The sequence below is a fragment of the Muntiacus reevesi genome, chromosome 2, assembly GCF_963930625.1.
Source record: "Muntiacus reevesi chromosome 2, mMunRee1.1, whole genome shotgun sequence".
Lineage (NCBI taxonomy): Eukaryota > Metazoa > Chordata > Mammalia > Artiodactyla > Cervidae > Muntiacus > Muntiacus reevesi.
Window position 1 is genome coordinate 162,950,652 of NC_089250.1, and position 19,318 is coordinate 162,969,969.

The 19,318-nt window shown below is 45.9% G+C and overlaps 1 protein-coding gene across 4 annotated transcripts in view; it reads right to left on the reverse strand.

Moving 5' to 3' along the window:
• FGFR2 (fibroblast growth factor receptor 2) overlaps positions 1 to 19,318 on the reverse strand; it is a 105,534-nt gene that overhangs the window by 61,824 nt on the left and 24,392 nt on the right. For 3 of the 4 annotated variants that reach the window (XM_065923451.1, XM_065923450.1, XM_065923452.1), the window contains exons 3-5: positions 15,154 to 15,420; positions 14,189 to 14,266; positions 4,243 to 4,412 (exon numbers count right to left, since the gene is read on the reverse strand). In XM_065923451.1, the coding sequence (XP_065779523.1) occupies positions 4,243 to 4,412; positions 14,189 to 14,266; positions 15,154 to 15,420 (515 nt within the window). The remainder of the gene's footprint in view (positions 1 to 4,242; positions 4,413 to 14,188; positions 14,267 to 15,153; positions 15,421 to 19,318) is intronic. The other variant, XM_065923453.1, reaches the window with a different exon arrangement.

The following is a 19,318-nucleotide window of genomic DNA, read 5'->3' on the forward strand; positions in this document are numbered from 1 at the left end:
TAGCACAGTCGCCCAGGGCCAAAGCACCCGACCCATCAATAGCTGGAAAGAGCGAGACAGACAGTTGAGCCACAGCCATGGTTTATGGAATGAGATTTGTGAAGGAGGGGGGAAAAAAAAAAATCACAGAAGTAACACAATTTCGTTTGCAGAAAACTTCAAGTCGCTTTCTAGAAAAAGATATCTTGGAAAAGTTGACACTTCGCTTCTTCATTAAATAAAAGAACTAATGGATGGGAATGAGAGGAGCGGTCATTTAGATGAGGTATGTGGGATCTTAGTTCCCCAACCAGCATTCAAACCCACACCCTCTGCACTGGAAGGCAAAGTCTTAGCCAATGGACTGCCAGAGAAATTCCAGAGGTGCAATTCTTTAGAAGTGCATGTAGGTAACAAAAAGAACATCAGAGGGAAAGACCACCATCATGACCCTGCTCCCCACTCTGCCCTGTTCAGCCCCATGAGCCTGGAGCTCAGACCAGTGGCAGCAGTCCTCAGGGGAAGGTCAGCCTCTGTGACCTTTAGTGACTTCATAACCTGGGGACCACAGACCTGGGGTGGGTCTGACATATCATTAGCAAGGCTTAGGCTTTAGGGAACTACATTTTCCCAGGAGATGAGAAAGCTCTGTCTTTTCAAGTCCCAGAAGCCCATGAAGCTTGATGTAATTTCTAAGAGTGCCCAGTATTTTCTAGAACTCATGACCAATGCCACAACTGTTGTGAAAACCCCTTAGTGAATCCAGGCTGACTACCCTTGCAATGATGGGGCAATCTCCGAGGCCAAAGTCTACTGTCCCAGGCCCTTTCTCCAAGGAGAAAACCCATCTGGGCAAGAGATACACCCTCAACAGAGCCAGCCAGCACCCCACGTTCCAAAGATGGTGGTGTAGTCGTTGTTTTAGTCGCTAAGTCTTGTCTGATTCTTTTGTGACCCCAATAACTGTTGCCCTGTTGCCAGGCTCCTCTGTCCATGAGATTTCCCAGGCAAGAATACTGGAGCCGGTTGCAATTTCCTTCTCCAGGGAATCTTCCCGACCCAAGGATCAAACCTGGATCGCCTGCATTGGCTGATGGATTCTTTACCACTGAGCCACCTGGGAAACCCAAAGGTGTGGTGCTCTCTCGCTTTTGCCCTTTTTGTAGAAAAGCAAAACAGACTTTAGACTTTCGTCCCCATACACTCAAATTCCACTCCTCTTTCACTCCAGAAATGACTCCAACATCAAACAGCCAAAATACTTGGGTCACCTCTGCCTCTACGAGAAGAGGCTAAAGGTTGCTCATTTTGCTTTTAGAGCATAGCTGCTCTTCATTTAGTGGGATGTTGTCATCAATAATCAAAACTGAACTGCACCCGGTGAAAATCAAGCAGCGCTTCCTCATCAGGCACCCTGTCTTCCAGCATGTTTATAATCACTAATTCAGACTTGCTAAAAACTCCTCAGGCAGAATAATGATGTTGGTCCTGTTTATTTTGAGAGCAGGAATTTCTAGAGGCTCATCGACCCTTTGTACTCATATCTCCCAGGAAGGAAATGAGCTAACCACCAGGATTTTGACTACCTTTCTGATACTTAAGCTATATTTAAATAAATCATTGAGGACCACCATTCCCTGGTGGTCCAGTGGTTAAGACTTCGCCTTCCAATGCAGGGGATGAAGGTTCGTATTCCTGGTTGAGGAGCTATGATCCCACATGATATGCAGCCAAAAAACCAGAACATAAAACAGAAGTGACATGGTAACAAATCTAATAAATGCTTTGAAAGAAAAAAAAAATTTTTAATAATAATTGGAACTGCATCCATTATATTTCCAGAGAACGTCTAGAGGTAAGAACAAGCCTGTGTGTGTCTATGGTCAGTCGCTAAGTCATGTCCAATGCCTTGTGACCCCATGGACTGTAGCCCACCAGGTTACAAAGCCCATCCTTTGTCCATGGAATACTCCAAGCAAGAATACTGGACTGGGCCCTCCTCCGGGAGATCTTCCCGACCCAGGGATTGAACCTGAGTCTCCTGCAATGCAGATGAAGTCTTTACCACTAGTGTCAGCTGGGAAGCCCAAGAACAAGCCCAGGGGCCCAAGTGTAGTGGTTTAACCCTTTCTTTACAACCAGCACTGCCTAATGAAATCTGTGTCTGTTCATTCCTTTAAAAAAAAAAAAAAAGCCAACTCCAACCTCACTGTGCCCGTCTAAGGACAGAACAAGGAGACAAACCGCCCTTCTGCTACTGCCTCCCCCAAAGAGCAAGTTGTGGAGGACAAATGGAGTGTGTCCACTCCACAGCTTCAAAGGCATCCACCTTCCAGTTGATGCACTTCACACATAAACTGCCCACACACACACTTAGAAATGCACTCGTAGGCTTTCCCAATTATCCTCTGGGCTTTTGGCTTCTAGAAAGTCATCTCTCAGTGTTAAAAGCCATAAACTCTCAGAGATGAAAACACTAACCCCCTTTCGAGATGAGTCACTGGGCATGGTACTCCAGGAAAGGGCTCCGGGGCTCTTCGGGTGGAGAGAAGCCCTACCTGACCACAGAAGCGGTGACACGGGGACTCGGGCATCATCCAGAGTGATGCTGGTGTGTTAACACGGGTGAGGGGTGCACCAGGGAGAGTCCTCCTAGGTACCACCTGCTGCCACCAAGAAATCCTCTCCCACGTGATTCTTAAGGACCTGGCTGTGCACACTCTATATTACCCACTGCACAGGTTTCTCCAATGGTCCCGTGATGCTCATGTCTCCTGATATTCATGCCCTCAGTCATCACCTCCCTTGGTGACCTGCTTAACGCAGAAAACAGCCATCAGTGCTAGAGCGGCTCGTCCACGATTAGGTTACGAAGGCTGTGACCTCGGTCTTCCTCACGCTCTCCTCCGTCTTGTCTATTCTCCCTCCGGAGGCCAGCTGCCCCGCTGTGAGCTGCCCTACAGAGAGGCCCACGTGGCAAAGATCTAAGGGTGGCCTCCAGCCCATGGCCAGTGAGGAACTGAGGCCTTAGTCCAACAACCTGCAAGGAACTAAACCCTGACAACAACCACATGAGTGACTCTGGAAGCAGATTCTTCCCTGTTGATCCTTCAGATAAGATCCCAGCCCTAACTGAAACCGTAATTACAGTCCCATGAGAAGCCTTGAGACAGAAGGCCAGCAAAGCCACACCTGGATTCCTGGCCCATGGAAGCTGTGAATGGATGAATGTCGTTGTTAAAGCTACCAGGTCTCGGGGTAATTTGTTACGTAGCAATGGGTAACTGATGCACCCACTCATGCTCCAAATGGACCGAAGAATTTCACAGTAAAGTTTCTGAAGTCTTCCTCACATACTAAACTCACAAAGCTCTCCCTTTCCAGGCTAAATGATCTGGAGATTCTGTATCACTCTTTCTGAGACAATCTTCCTTCTAGCTTGGTCCAGAATCCTTTCCTGATCGCCTTTACCTGAATGTCTCAAGGAGCCATCACCACTGAACATCCACAGGACAATACACTCCTCTAATTTCACCCATATCAGTGTCCTGATGGCCAGATATTTATCTGCCTTCCTGCTGGACCAGGAACCCCGATGAGCTAAAGGCTGTGTTTTGCCCAGAGCCTCGGACGGTGCCTGCCACAAAGGGCGCTGGATCAACGTCTGACGAATGGATGAACAAAGGCCTGAAGGAGCATCTGCGGGGAAACATTGTCCATTTCAACCTCTCCAGTGAGTGATGAGACTGCATTTCACCACCTCCTGTAATGGGCTCTTCAGAACCCTTGAGGATGGAGGACAGGGAGATTGCCTCTGTCATCTTGGAAAAGCATTCTCTCTTAATAAGTAATATTTCATACCCCAGTCTCTCATCCAAGTCCATCCACTATTCACACAATCCTGCTCAAACAGGGCAACTGTACTTCTCAAATTCTGCTCCAATTTTAGTTTTACAGACCATAAAACATATAGAAAACAGACTCTCAACTTTCGACCCTTCTTTTATTAAACTCTCTTCATATAAAGAACAACACAAATGGGGATTATGCTTTAAAATCACATGCAAGTCTGGGGTAACTTTTTTAAAATATCAAACATGGTAATGATCAATTATGATAATTACTGATTTTTTTAAAAAAGAGAATATTCATTCTATCATTTCCTGCTAACTTTTGACTACTTAAAAAAATGAAGAAATAAAAATTTAAGTATTGGTATTAAGTATTTTTAAAAATGTAAGTATTTTACAAGCTTCATTCTACCTTATAGCCTCCAATGCGATGCTCCTGCTTAAATTCCTTCCCGTTTTTCAGCCACCTCATGGTTGGTGTTGGATTCCCCCCAGCTGGACAGCGGAACTTGACAGTGTTGGCTGCTGGGACCGCATGTAGCCGTTTTTCCATCTTTTCTGTGTTGGTCCAGTATGGTGCTCCTGTTTTGGAAAACGACATTATAATGTACATAGATGGACAACTGCATCTCCATTAATAAACCCCTAACAGGTTCGTATGTGAACGATCCAACACTTCCAAAACTTCGGATAATATTTATCTATAGAAACATTTTCTGAAGTCTGATCCAGCTGGCCTCCCAGAAGGTCCCTGGAGATGGACTGCTTAGAGTTTATTAACAGGGAACTTTTCTTTCCCTTGTACTTACTGCCAGAATATAAATTCATGAATGTTTTTAAAATGCTACTTTGGACACAAAGCGGCAGACAATACATATAGTAAGAACAGTTGAGTTCTCCCCATCCCAAAAAATATATTATTTTAGATCGCCGCACCTGTGAAACGATCACACATACACATAAACAAATTGTGTTCAAAAGCCACATCAACTTATCCACTGGTGCTTTAAAGGGTGATCAATAGCATAGCTTATCATCTCAACTTGTGCATGTTCAGTCGCTCAGTCATGTCTGATTCTTTGTGACCCCATGGACTGTAGCCCACCAGGCTCCTCTGTCCATGGGATTTTCCAGGCAAGAATACTGGAGTGGGTTTCCATTTCCTTCTCCAGGGGATCGTCCCAGCCAAGGAATCAAACCTGAGTTTCCTGTGTTTCCTGCATTGGCAGGCAGATTCTTTACCACTGAGCCATCTAGGTAGCCCTTTTACTTGCAGACATGGCCCCAAAAGCTCTCACACATTTAATTCATTAATCCTGGCAACAATTTAATTATAATCCCTGTTTACAGATGGGAAAACTGAGTCATGGAGTAGTAACCTACCCGAAGCCACAGAGCTAGGAAGAGGTGCAACCAGGATTTGAGTCAAGGCAGTTTGATTCTAGAGCCTACTGTCTGTCTCCCCAAACTACTCTCAAAGCACTGGAATCCATACCTTTAACCTCTCTGACATGCGGGATTAGATCCAAGACAGACAGCCTCAACTGGAGGCATGCTGCCTCCTTTTATCACTGCTCAGGATTTCCACTGACAATATCTTGTATGTTGATTTAACTCTTCACATGCATGTTTCTGTCCCAGCAAATATGTAATCAAAATCCCTGTATCCCCCTGCCTAAAGCATCCATCAACAGGGCCTGGAACATCCAAGAACATTCTAGAACACTGAAATTCTAGAAGACTGACCCATAACCACTTACAAGGGTTAGACTGAGCAACAGTTCACACCCCCCACAAACCAGAGGCAGTGTGGGGGGAAAGGGGCTTTGTCTCCAGAATGACTTAGAAGTTTCCTCTCCTGTTCTGTGGATGGCACGGCACATCCCTGGCAGGGTACTGATGCCCTTCACGTAACAGCCAGGTTGTCGTGGTAGAAAGAGGAAGTGGAACAACTGCATTCAGAACACCCACCCCTCTTTGCCTCGCCCTTGCTCTTGAAACCTGTTATAAAAAGTGGAGTGAAGATTTCTTAACAGGAACATGCTGTGTCTTCTTCATACATCTGCTTATCTAAGTGTCAAGGTGGAGGGTGCCGGGGTGGGGAGGTATGGCTGGTATGGACATGATGCTAAGGCAAAGCCAAGTGAGGCAGAACTTGTCGGTCTGTGTACCAGAGAGAGAAGGGCCAGTGGAGGGTGGGAGGGGAGCCAGGGCAGAAGGACCAGAGCCGCGTTCTCGCCTCTGAATCCAGTTGCATCTGTAATGAGCAGGCAACTTGGTAGCCACTTGACTTGGGGCGTCAAACGCCCATAAACACATCTATTCTTTGGAGGGGGTCCCCAGGGAGTACTCAATTTCTATTTATCACAGGTCTCCCAGGGCCTGGCATATCCCGAAACAATTTCAATCATCTTTCATTTGAAAAGCTTCTATTTGGCAAAGGCCATCCACAGCCACTGAAAAAGAAAGCGTTAAGAGCACAAAATAAATAATGAGCTTTGTCGCTACACAAAGACTTTTACAAAGCTGACCTAAATGAAAGGCATACCTCACGCCGTCAGGTGCCTGCATTCATGTCATCGGTTTAAGTAAACACAATAGCCTATTCATATGAATTAGCTAAATATTAATGGAGTCACTCTTTCAGATACCATCAATTACAGCTGCCCTGATCCTATGGAATGTCTTTTCTTTCTTTCTTTTTTTTTTTTTTTTATATAAAAGAAATCAACAGATACATGCTGTGTACCATTAGGCACGGTTTCCGTGTTCCCTGGGTTGAAAAACAGACTGGGCTTTAGGCACTAGGAAAATTGCTCTGTTCCTCTCTCGTAGGGCTCAGCTGTGGGTGAGCCTGCAACCTGCCCAGGTATCACCCACACCACATGGGCACCTATGGTTGTAGCCTATGGCAACAGCACGCTGGCAACAAGCACCTTTTACTTGGCGCCGGAGTAATGATTTAAGGACAAGAGGGAAAGAATTTTGCTGGAATTTCTGGCAAGTAGCCACTTTCCTGGGGTGAAATTTCAATCATCAACACTGCACCTATAAAACCTGCTTCTGCAAAACAGACACGGCCGTGTTTCTCTTCTAAAGGCTCAGAGATCACAGGTGAGTGGGGCACCATGAAATCTAATCAACAAAGTAGAAGCCAATCGCCTACACGACCATCACTGGAAACCTGAATTCATGACATCTGCTCTCCCTGAGGAACTGTAAAGCTTGACTCAACAGAAAGGGTCAAGGTTTCGAGGTTCCCTGAGTAGCAGCGATGGTCAACCCCCATCCAACCCCACTGTCGGTGATAACATCACACAGGCATGATGTGCTTTTGTGACGAGGCTTTCCTTCAAGGTGTCCAGCTCACAGATTTTATTACAGGTGTGATGCTGGAGGGGAGGGGCTATTTTAAGCTTTTACAATGGCTCTTTCTGAAATAAACTAGCTTTGCAAAACTTGAAGAATCTGGAAGGTCTAGAAAAATAATCACACTGCAGGAACAGCTCCGCTGTGTTCCCAACATCAGTGTCCTCTGCAAACTCTCCCTGTCTTCAGTGTTTCCCACTGTGTGTGCAGTGTGGACACGTGGAAATGCCAGGGCCCCCACTCCATAAACTACGGTGCAGCTGGACAGAAACAGGGACCAGGCCCATGAGAAAGCTCCTCTACCGAAGGAGGCCCTCTTCCATCCCAAGGCTGTGAAAGCATGAACAACTTCCATTTGCAGGAGGAACTCACTTAACAAATTAACGACCTACAAAGGGAGAGCACTCAGTAGGTACTCAATATCGATGGCCAAGGCCACATCATGTTGCTGAAAGAAGTGTACGGCATCCACTTTGTAAACCTTCCCTGGTATGATCTTAGCGATCTATTTAATAGAGAGGGAACTGTGGTACAAACCCCTGATGACACAAACATAGATCATACTTAAATCAGAAGTAAATAAGTTGACCTAGACATAGGTATGGCCCTTTCTGCTCTGACATGCTCAAATCTTCTGATGTAGATTGTAGCAAAAGCATGACATTCTCTTAGTCATTAAAAACTAATAATGACCAAGTTAAAGGGACAGTCAGACCCAGCCGAAATAAATAAGTACGATTGCATCCTCAAGGCTTACCTACTCATTATCATCTTCTACACTGAAACAGATATTGTATGTTAGTAACGATGCCGAGGAAGTACAATTTTAATACAGCAGAAGCCTCTTAACACGTGTCTGGTGAAGCAGATTTATAACCCCACCAAAACATCCCTCAAAGTTCCCTCCACACAGCCTTTCTTAATCCCCTTCATCCCACCAATAAAGATCCCCTACTCCTTTGCTGGGCCACCATTTTCTCGGTTATGTGTATATCTCCATGCCCAGGGCCCTTCTATATTGAAATAAATTCCTTTCAATGTCTGATGACCAGTAAGAGGGGATCACCTGGAGGGATACAGCTTAAGTCATCCTCAGACGATGGAGCAGACACCCAAGTGTTTACTGAATGAATGGATGGATAAATGGACGGATGGATAAATGGATGGATGGACAGACCAGACAGACAATCGTTAAAAGCCTGAACTATAAAATGAGGGCGTTGAACTGAAAGTTCTGATAAGGCCCTTCCCAGTTCTAACATTCTTTTCAGGTATCTGTCTATATCCTACACAGATACTGATTCTGCCAGTAAATGGTGGGATCAGAGGCTTTGTTTTGACCCTGTGACTTAAACCTAAGGAGAAAACATGGACTGCTGAGCCTGTTCCCACAAAAACTCTCATGCATCTCAACTCTAACATCTAAGGGTTATGGTGTTCTCTCTTTCTCTAACCAAATAGAGAGAAGACAGGCTGGGGGTTTAAAGGAAAAATGGGAACTCTTATTACCACTGTACCAAAAGAGACCTCACTGACCATCTGGCCCAACGGCTGGTATGATCAATGTCATTCAGAAAGGTTAAGTGATTTGATCAAGGTCACACGGCCAGAGGCTGGGCCAAGGCTAGATCCAAGTCTCCAACTCCCTAGGCAGTGCTCTTTCAACCACTCCATGCTGCCCTTTGAACTCTCCCATGGTAATTAAGTCAAAAGTTCAAGATTTATGTGAGCTGTGGCCACTGATGACTGCCAACTGTATTTTTATTGATGTAAAAATAATAAAAAAAAAAAAACACAGTCTGTTTCAGCTCCTAGATTAAGCCTCACAAACTCTCTAAAGCCCCACTAAGGCCTCTGTCTTAAGTCTATAATTAGGGCCTTTAAAAATATCACTAATCAGGACATTTCAATGCTTTGACCCTTGATGAGGGAAAGGGTATGTGTCTGAGAGCTCTCCCCCATCCTCACCACAGACTGCACTTCATCTGACTTCAGTTTTGCATAGAGAAAGAGAAAACAAACCTGACAAAAATATGAAGATGTCAGTGAAGGTGTGACTGTAGGGGGCAGGAGGGTTTTATTTGCGAAGTTTCATTAAAAGGACAACTTGCTGATCAGTGAGGCATTCAGTAAGATACACTTTAGAACAAACCAGGCAAATGACCCCCCACTGGGAGGCCAGTTGCCCGCAGAAGTCCCCAGGCTCTGCCTTCAGCCTGAGACAACCGCTGTTGGACCAGCGGAAGGCTGAGAGAGAAAAATATTCAACCTGGCTGAGTAGATGGAATATCACCACTGCTTCTGTGATAAAACACCCAAACCAGTTTGTGATGAGGTTTCACTGAAAAGGCATTTCAAAAACTTTAGGCAGCTTACGTATTTTTTTCAAAAATGCATTTTCTTCAACTCCTGGAAACTTCAACACAACTAAGAAACCAGCATTACCAACTGAGAGACAACCTTTACCAAGGAACAATCCCAATTAGAGCAAATATGACCGTGATCTCCTACCATCAGTAGGTCTGTCGATGCAAGTTCAGAATCTCAGGCCAAGAACCTTCATTTTCCCGTTACTTCAAAGAAAAAAAAAAAAAAAACAAAAAACCCTTTCTCCCTAGCATGGAAGATGGGCAGCTGCAGGTCTCAAGGAGAATAAAACCAAAATAGAAAATTATCTTTTCTCTCTTCACTTAATAGTAAGAACCACACTCCACTTGATACAGCTGTCTTACTATCAACTCCCTCTAGTTAAGCAGCCAACCTGAAACTTCTGTCAATCATGTTCAAGCTCTTCGGAGACAAAAATCACTTAAACACAAGCTGGAGGTAATAAAAGTACCTTGAAAAAATGGACAGACATGTATACTTATTTGCTGCCAGATAACCCATTAAGATACCGAGTACCTAGGGAAGGCAAGGACTAGTTAAGTTATGCTTTTCTAAGCTAAAAGATAAAGCTTGAACCTTTCAAAATCCTCAACCTGGATGCATTTCAAAAATTAGCATTTGAAATTACAACTTTCTGTCCAGAGAAAGTCTCTTTCACCAAAGGGCATATGTAACAGCATTATTTCCTGGCAGCCAGGCTTGTAATGACATCACAAGATTGTTCCGTTCAAGGAACCGTCTAGCACTGGTACAGCGTGACGTCATCAGCAAGTCAGCTGCTAAAATATGACCGGAGGATGCCCTTCACATCTGTGATGGAAGGACCTGACTTAAAATCGGGGGGTGGGGGGTGGGGGGTTAGATCAATCACATCAGCTCACTGGAGGGATTTTCAAAGCACGTGCAGCAGGATGTTAATAGATGCTATATTTTTTAAAAGGGTCTTATGGTCAATCAGTTTGGAAAACCCTGGGAATGGACAAAAAGAAACAGATGTTTTACTACAGAACTTCTCAGAGCTTATATTAGGCTGATAGACACCATAAGTCTTTGAGAAAGGGTTACAGTATGAGATATTCTCCAAATTCATTTTAAAATACAACTGACTTTTGGCAGAGGATTATTTGGAACCAGGGTTCCCAAGGATACTCTTTGAGAAACACCGACTTGTTCTCTTCATGTACAGACCAAACCTGAGCACTGCTCTGTTTTTAATGGGATCCGTAAAAGAGATTATGGGAAGACGGTGATACCACAAAATATTCATTCAACATCTGGGCTAGTCATTGCCCTTCAGAAGCAATCTAAGGGGAAAGGCAGGTCTGAGATTCTACCTAATACTGAATGTGATACCATACGTTGCACAATGTACAGTAACATGCAAACACTCAAAGCCACTCAATCGGCCAGTACAAACAAGTAAATCTAGAGAGGAGCCCACTTTTGAGTTAGGTCTTGTAGGAAGAAGTAGAAGTTCAGATATACCTGAACACTGCAGAACATTCCCATAAAAATCAAATCAGACCTGGAGGTTAATGGATAGCAGTTTCATGGCCAAAACGCAACAAACCTGCCTTAATTTTTGGCTGTTATTTTTACCATTATATTTGGCTTCCATGCTTTCTGTACTCCGTACAGAATCTAAAAAGAACTCTACCAGGCAGATAAGCTTGCCTTCTTAGAGTGCACTGCCAGAATTAGATAAACAAGAATATCAGCAACCGGAGTAACCTGCCATCTATTTTTCAAGTCAGAAGATGGACAACTAACGTGGACCAACCCCCAAAAAACTCTTCTTGGAGAAGCTCAAAAATATCACTGTCAGCACAGGGTCAACTGAAGCATCGTTTGTTAACTTCACTAAAGGGGAACTTTCAAACACACCCCAGGGGCACTTCCAGACAATCAGAAGGCACCGAAGGAATCCATTTGGACACATGAGTGGTTTCCAGGTGGCTGAAAATGCAAAGAATTCGGTGCTTCTACAATTTTCCCTATTAATCAGGTCAGGCATTTGACACTCGAGGTGGCAAAAAATTGTTTTAATGGCAACATCCCCTTCCCCGCTTTGCCAATTACCCTGGCCGTGGCATTCCTCTGTCCACGCCGGCCACAGCTGCTTAATCTCAGCTGCCCCAGGCCGCACCTGTGAATCACACCAGCCTAATCACAGTAACAGATGGCAGAGGCCACGCAGCCAGCTAAGAACTGCTATCACTTTAAATCGCGTCTAATGTTTCACGGGCCCCAAAGAGAGGCCGTTCCCGACAGCAGAATCTCCCTGGTACAGCTAACACCAGTCCTTAATCACCCCAGAGCACCCACTTCAGGGCAAAGCTGGTGTCATTCGAGAGCTAATTACAAAGAACCCTGGTTGCAAGGTGAAGGCACGGTGATTCACTCAACATAGGCTGGCATTCATTAAATGGAACAACCCACTACCTGGGTACTGGGCAGTCAGCACTAGTGTTCAGGATGCAAGGAGACTCATCAGAGAGGGAGACCAGACAGAGAGTAGTTCATTCAGCCTACCTGTTACATCACCTATACCTTCTGCTACATTTGATTACTTCCTGAGTGTTCTGGGTAACATGCTGTCGGGCAGGGGGCTGATCACTAGGACAAGTCCTCTGGCACGGCAACAGAACCTCGCCAAGTCTGATGCCCCAGTCAAGAGCAATGGCTACCACACGTGGGTACCACATTAGAGCTGCCCACAACTCTGCGAGCATCCTCCTCCCACCTGCATCATCACCCTGGGAATGGGCAGAGGGGCATGGCGATTAGACAGGCAACAAGCCTAGGTCTGAATTGCAGCTCTGCTTTGTGTTCACTGAATCACAGATTCTCAATCAATAAAACACAAACAACTCCTCTCTTCACCTTAAGAGGTTGCTGGGGGCACTGACTGAACCAGCAGTCAGAGCAGAGCTTGCACTGAGCAGACTCTTTTCATAACCGTCAGGCTCACGGCCTCTTGTGCCAGAGCCAATAAGTGAGTGACGTGTTCTAATCTACCAGTGTTTTATTACTAAGTCATGATAATAAGAACAACAACCTCGTTAAAAGGCTGTTTCAAATCACAGTGGAAGACACTTTCACTCACCCTGTCACCCTCTGTTTTACCAACAAGCCTTCTAACAGTAAACTCCTATTGGAGGCAGACCTCTGTGTGTGTGAATACAAAAGCCAGTGGTTCTCACACTTACTGTGCATCAGAGTGACTTCCAAAGTTTCTAATTCAGCAGGTGGTCTGGGGTGGGCCCTGAGAATCTTCCTTTTTAGTAAGTTCTTAAGTAATGATGATGATAGTGGTCCAGACTGCAAGCTTTCTCTTGTCAGAGAGTGAAAACTAACATAAGCCAAAATATTTCCCTTTTTGACTATGCTGCTAGGAGACTAAGAGACAAATCCAGTTCCCCACTGAAGCAAAACATTATCCCAGGTGCTGAACAACATTGAATATCTCTTCTTCCTTGAAAATGTCCTGGGTCTATTTTAATAACTAATTGTCCCATTATTTAGGTCTTGTTTAAATTTACTAAACTGACTAATATCCTTTTGAGAAAATGAAGACTATAACATCTTAAGCCAAGAATGCCAATGACCAACATAAGATCACTTTGGAAATATTCCAGCCATGTTATTGGAAAATACAACTTGTATTTAATCTTCTTTATTGAATAAACTCACAAATATTTTTCTGAGCAGTGTACAAATATGCACTCACTAATCTTCATAACAGCCCCCAAAGATTGTTATCATTCCCATTTTACAGATGAAGAAACTGAGGTATGGAAGTTAAATTACTTGCCCAATTTAGCAGTGTTGGAGCAAGATTTGAACCGAGGCTGCCCAGCTCTGAGAGGCCCACATTCTCACTCACCAAGTAAAGGCCTCCTAGTGTCAGTTAAGGTAGTGCTCCGACTATCCTTAAACATGCAAACAGCATTTGGTATCTCCCTTTTCTACTAGCAATATAAGGCATGCTTCCCTTATTTCTGCTCAGTCAGCAATAATATCTTAGAAGGACAAGATTTCGCAAGCTCTGCACTATCAACATTCTGGAGAAGAAATTCTTTGTTATGGGGCTGTCTTGTGTATTGAAAAGATGTTTATGAGCAGCATCCCTGGCCTCTTTGATGCCACTAGCATCACCCCATTCCTTTGGTGAGACAACCAAACATTGCCCCGTGTCCCCCAAGGGAGGAGGAAGGAGGAGAATTCTCCCAAGTGGAGAACCACTGGGTCAGGCCAAGCAACATCGACAGGAAGAAGATAGGATGTCATATGATTCTGCTGGCTTTACATCTCCAGATAGCGAGGAACCAGAGAGGAAAAGCAAACCAAGGAAAGAAAAGTCATGAGTGCTTTCAAAAGAAAGTGGCTACTGACACAATAAGAATGGACAAACAGTACAGAAGGGTGTACAGTAACACTGCTTTATTCTCAGATTTGAAAGTCAGGAAGAGAAGGCACAGTGGGGAGGTGGGGACTGCAGTCAACAGCATCCAGAGGAGTCGCCAGGGAGACAGCTACGAGTCAGGACTTCCCACCGAGCTCTCCTCTCTCGGGGACGTTCGGAGACGGTAATTACTTACTCTTGCTGTTACTGTTCTCACTGACAAAATCCTCCGAGCCATCTGCGTCGTCCTCGTCATCTCCGGATGAGATGGCATCTGTATTCAAAAGAACACAGCCGTGGTTGTGTTTTTGCAAAGCAAAAGGTTGCAATCATCTATAGCTCAGTCCTTCTGGAAAGGGAATTCAACAACCCAGGAACCCAGGCAAAAAAAAAAAGTCTGAGATTGTGTTTAGTTAAGATGGTTTTAATGGCTTAAATTTTTTCTCCGTGATGACAGTTGGTCTATATTATGATTCTTCACGTGTTCTGCTTTCATATTATTTAAACATGCTATAAAATGGGATACACTGAAACAGGATTTTAAGCTTCAAATGGTATTCAAGTCCCCAACAAATCTACTGATTGTGTAATAGCTGAAGATTCTTTCCAACGCAATCTTTCAGCACTCAGGGTCTCCTTCAAGAAAGGAATTAGTCCCTAGAAAAACTTAATCCTGTGGTCTTCTGACTGTTTACTAATAATCTGAAAGCAGAATTTTAAACTCAGCCACGAAAGGGGACCTGGGCAGCGCCCCCTTGCCACGTGGGAAAAGTCAAGGAGAGAAACTCGAATTTTAACAAAAGGAAGCAGAAATCTTTGGCATCCAAATTTCAATCCTGTGTTCTAAACGCCAAGGATGCCGGTGGTATAGGAGTTTAAAAAAAAAAAAAAAAAAAAGATGTGTTTTTTACTTATAGGAAAGTGTGTGGTCTTAAAAATGTAACGTTGCATATGAGAACCCTGTCATTTTTAACGACCAGCCTCCTCTCATATACCAGGTCCGTAGAAGAACTTCAAAAACAGATCAACCATCAACTGTGAAGCTCTGTGCCCAGCATCCAATTAGCAGACCCCACCGTGGATTTCACTGGTCTGACAAGACTTTACCCAGAAAAACGACTACGGGGGAAGAGAAAGCGGAGGGCTGGCAGGCCAACTCACCTGTGACATTGACCATGAAGTAGACAGTCTCACTGTCTACGTTCCTAGCGGCAGTACAAGCATAGAGGCCGGAGTCTCTAGGCGTGGCGCCTTTTATCTGCAAGTACTCCCCAATAAGCACTGTCCTATTGTTGGGCCCCAAGTGTACCCCATCCTTAGTCCAACTGATCATGGCGGCATCTCGCAACAGGCAGCGCAACTCTAGCGACTCCCGGGGCGCAGCCACGTAAACTTCTGGTTGGGAGATTTGGTATTTGGTTGGTGGCTCTGCAGAAAGGCGGGAGAGAGAAGATGGAGACAGATGGGAAAAGAGGAAAAGGAGAGAACGTCCAACAAAGGTCAGTGGAGGCCCCTTGACTCCCAGGAGAGGCAGTTCACAGGTTGTTTTCTCTTTTCGCAAATGGCCCCAGGGGTGTCTGTCTCCCTCTCCTTGTACCCCAGGAAGCTGCCCTCACCAAGGAGCAGAGGAGTGCCTGAAACCAACCGGAGGAAGCACCCAGCGAAAGCTGCCCCAGTGAGTCTGCAACAAACCATAGAGCGTTCAACACAAACCCAAAACCCAACCGGCAAGGACACGGTACAACTCTGAAGTCGATTGTTAATCCAACGCCTGCTTACCCACGCGGCACCTGGGAAAGTCTAGCGTTGAGGCATTTTTAATTTATAAACATGTGCGTTTCACAAATGGTTTCATTCCACGTGACTGCGTTGACTGTGTACACACACACACCCCTTTCCCTATTTGTGTGTGCTGACTTCCTGTTATCACACATCTGAGCTTCTTAAAAAGAAATGCCTCAGTTTCTCAGGCTCAGAACACTGCTGGTCTGGGAGACTTACTTCTGTGCTGGCCCAGCTGGGACACACTGTTTTTTCCTTAAAATGATAAAAACCTGGAGGCCTTCACGTCAAAACCCAAAAGACAAAACATGCCCCAGGGAGCTGAGGGACGGCCCCCATCGCACTTGTGTGTGTTAGTCGCTCAGTCGTGTCCAGCTCTTTGTGATCCCACAGACTGTAGCCCGCCAGGCTTCTCTGTCCATGGGATTTTCCAGGCAAGAGTACTGGAGTGGGCTGCCATTCCCTTCTCCAGGGGATCTTCCCAACCCAGGGATCGAACCCAGGTCTCCCGCATTGTGGGCAGACTCTTCACTGTTTGAGCCAGCAGGGAAGCCCACTTAAATGGATCTTAAATCGTACTTAAATGGATCCAAAGAAGGTGCGGAGGCTGCAGGCCTGGTGCTCCATCTGGAGAGCTGGACCCCTCGCTGCTCCCCAGCCCGCACCACACAGCCCGGGTTCCAGTCTCCTCGGCCTTCTTCTGCCTTGTCTCCTTTAGAGCTTTTCCCTTCTCCCTTGCCTCCCCACTGAACCCCGCCCATCCTTCACACCCAGATCATGCAGGCTCTCCTGGATGAGAGCCCGCCACCAGTCACCCTGGCCCAGAACAAAGTGGGTCTCCCCTCTCCACAAGCTCCTGGGGACAGGCCCCATTCCTGATGGACTTGTCCCATCCCCCGAGGAGATGCCCAAGATCCCAGAGGAAGGGCTGAGGTCTCTGGCTCTTAGCGAGCCCCTCCCCTGCCCCAGGCAGGCACATGGAAGGTGATTGTTACAAATCGGATAACGGTCTCAGTGACTCAAGAGGTAAAGAATCCACCTGCAGTGCTGGAGACACACAGGAGACGTGCGTCTGGGTTGGGAAGATGCCCTGGAGGAGGGCACGGCAACCCACTCCAGTATTCTTGCCTGGAGAATCCCATGGACAGAGAAGCCTGCGGGGCTACAGTCCATGGGGCCACAAAGAGCTGGACATGACTAAGCATGCACACGATCCACAAACATGCAGGGCGAATCAGGCCCGGGAGGACCGAGCCTCTGCAAACAGAGTGAGGAGGAGCCATGCGTCTTTAAGGAGAAGAGCCAGAGCCACCAGCTGGGACCCACGAGAGTCCATGAATTGGCTTTCATCCTTCACAGAGAGCACTATGAATGGTACCCAGAGTCCCAGGCCCAGAAAGCACAAAGCTTCCCAGCTCTGGGATGGCTCCGAATCTGGGCAGCATCACAAGGAAATTGTTTTCTCCTTAAGTGTGGTCTGGACAAGGGTCCCACATAAGACTGAAATACAGTTACTTCCTGTTTCAGTGCCAGGGTCCAAGAACAAGCGAGGCCACACACATCAGGTTCTAGAAATCCGTCCCCACCCCCACCCCTGACCCCCACCCACTGTGGAGGGCCAGGGCTCCCCAGGGGGCACCCCCCAAGCCTCCACACCAGGAAGAGCCCAGACACTGAACGGGATGGGAACATAAAGGGGTAATCACAGCACAGGGAAGAAAACAGAAGTCATATTCAACCTGGAAAAACTTACACCCGCAAACAAGGGCAGAAAGCCCCAACTGGCAAGCAGGTTACATTTCAAATGTTTGTTTTTTTGGCAGTCAACAATTATTTTACTGAACACCTACTATGGGCCACATGCCTTTATCCTGGATGCACCAGAAGCAAACAGAAACAAAAATACTCCCTGTACTTGTGGGTGATTAATTACAGTGGGGTGACAGATGACAAATATGAAATCTACAAAACTATAAAGTCTGTGGCGGGATCCCGAGTGTTAGGAGGAAGAAATACAGCATGTTAGGGGCACATCCAGAGAGGCAGGCTCTGGACTCCAGAACAGGAGCTGGCAAACCACACAGTCGCCAACGGTGTTGGTCCCCAGGGCCACACCCAGCCCAGAGCCTGTTTTTGTAAACAAAGTTGTACAGGTGCACAGCCATGCTCATCGCTTACATAATGTCCGGGGCTGCTGTGATATGACAGTTGACAGACCTGTGGTTGAAACAGAGACCTGATGACCTGCAGAACCTAAAATATTAACAGTCTTGCCCTTTACGAAAATTCGCCAGCTTCTGTTGTGTAGGATCACCAGGGAAGGCTTCTCTAGAGAGAAGGGAAGGGCAAAATAATGCTTCAAAGATACTGCTGCGAACTTAGTTGGAAGGTCCTCAGATGAGAACTCCTAAGGCTGTTTAAGTCATAATGCTGCTAAATTCAATGACTAATAACTCTGAATCCTGAGCAGAAAAGGTATGGGAAGAGAAATGTAGGGAAGAGGGGAAGAGGAGGAGAACAAAGAAGTCGGCTTGGCCCCAAATCTCAGACCATCTCTCACTTCCTGCATCCTAGAGTCAGGGCCACACAACGTTGCAACTGACAAGCCTCTCAAGGCCACGTGGCCCACCCCTTTTACAGCTGGTCAAAGCCAGGATCAATCGTCATTTGAGTCCTGGGTCTCCCACAACTGATTACAGAAACAGCACCCACAATGTTAGAATGAATTGACACTGCCTCAGCCCGAGTTATAAAATAATCGCTATTTACTAGGACCAACACTGCACGATCAGCATGTCACCAAGAATGTTGCGGAATTTGCTTTCCTCTGAGCCAGAAATGGTCATCAAGAGATGACTGAGCAAGGAAACAGCTGGACAGAGCAGCAACACTTCCCTCCCTTAAAGGAGAGCCTGGGACCCACGTGGCTCAACCTACTCTGATCTGTCCCCTTGGCCCTCAGATGAGGGAGAGCCATATAACTACTTCATGGAGGCACAGAAGACTCTAAGACAGTTTTTTGGTTTTGTTTTTAAGAAAAAAAAGGCAAGATACTTGCGGTTATGATGCAGAAAAATCTCTCTCCCAGACAAAAGGGAGAATTATGATTTCTCAAAGAAAAGCATTTTCACTAAGAATCCTCTCCTTCATCTGAAACAGGCAAACCACAAAGTCTTGCTGAAACCTGGGGTATCTAAGATGCTGGACCAGTATCACCAAAAAGTCATCACTACCTGCTGCTGCAGGAGGAGGACCACATCCTATTCAGGCTGGATACACAGGAGATGCTAGTGGAACGGGTGCTAGTGGAGGCCAGAGGAGTCTGGTGTGCTACAGGCCATGGGGCTGCAAAGAGCGGACATGACTTAGAGACTGAACAACAACCTGCATGAGAAAAAGATGACACCCTGAGTTCCAAGTCCACTCTGCTCCTGCTTAAGCTCACGAAGGCCCCCAAATAGAATATTATTTTGAGACTCCAGCGAGCCATCCAATATGAACCTGATCTTCCAACTATAACTTATGGGGCCAGTCACCATCACTG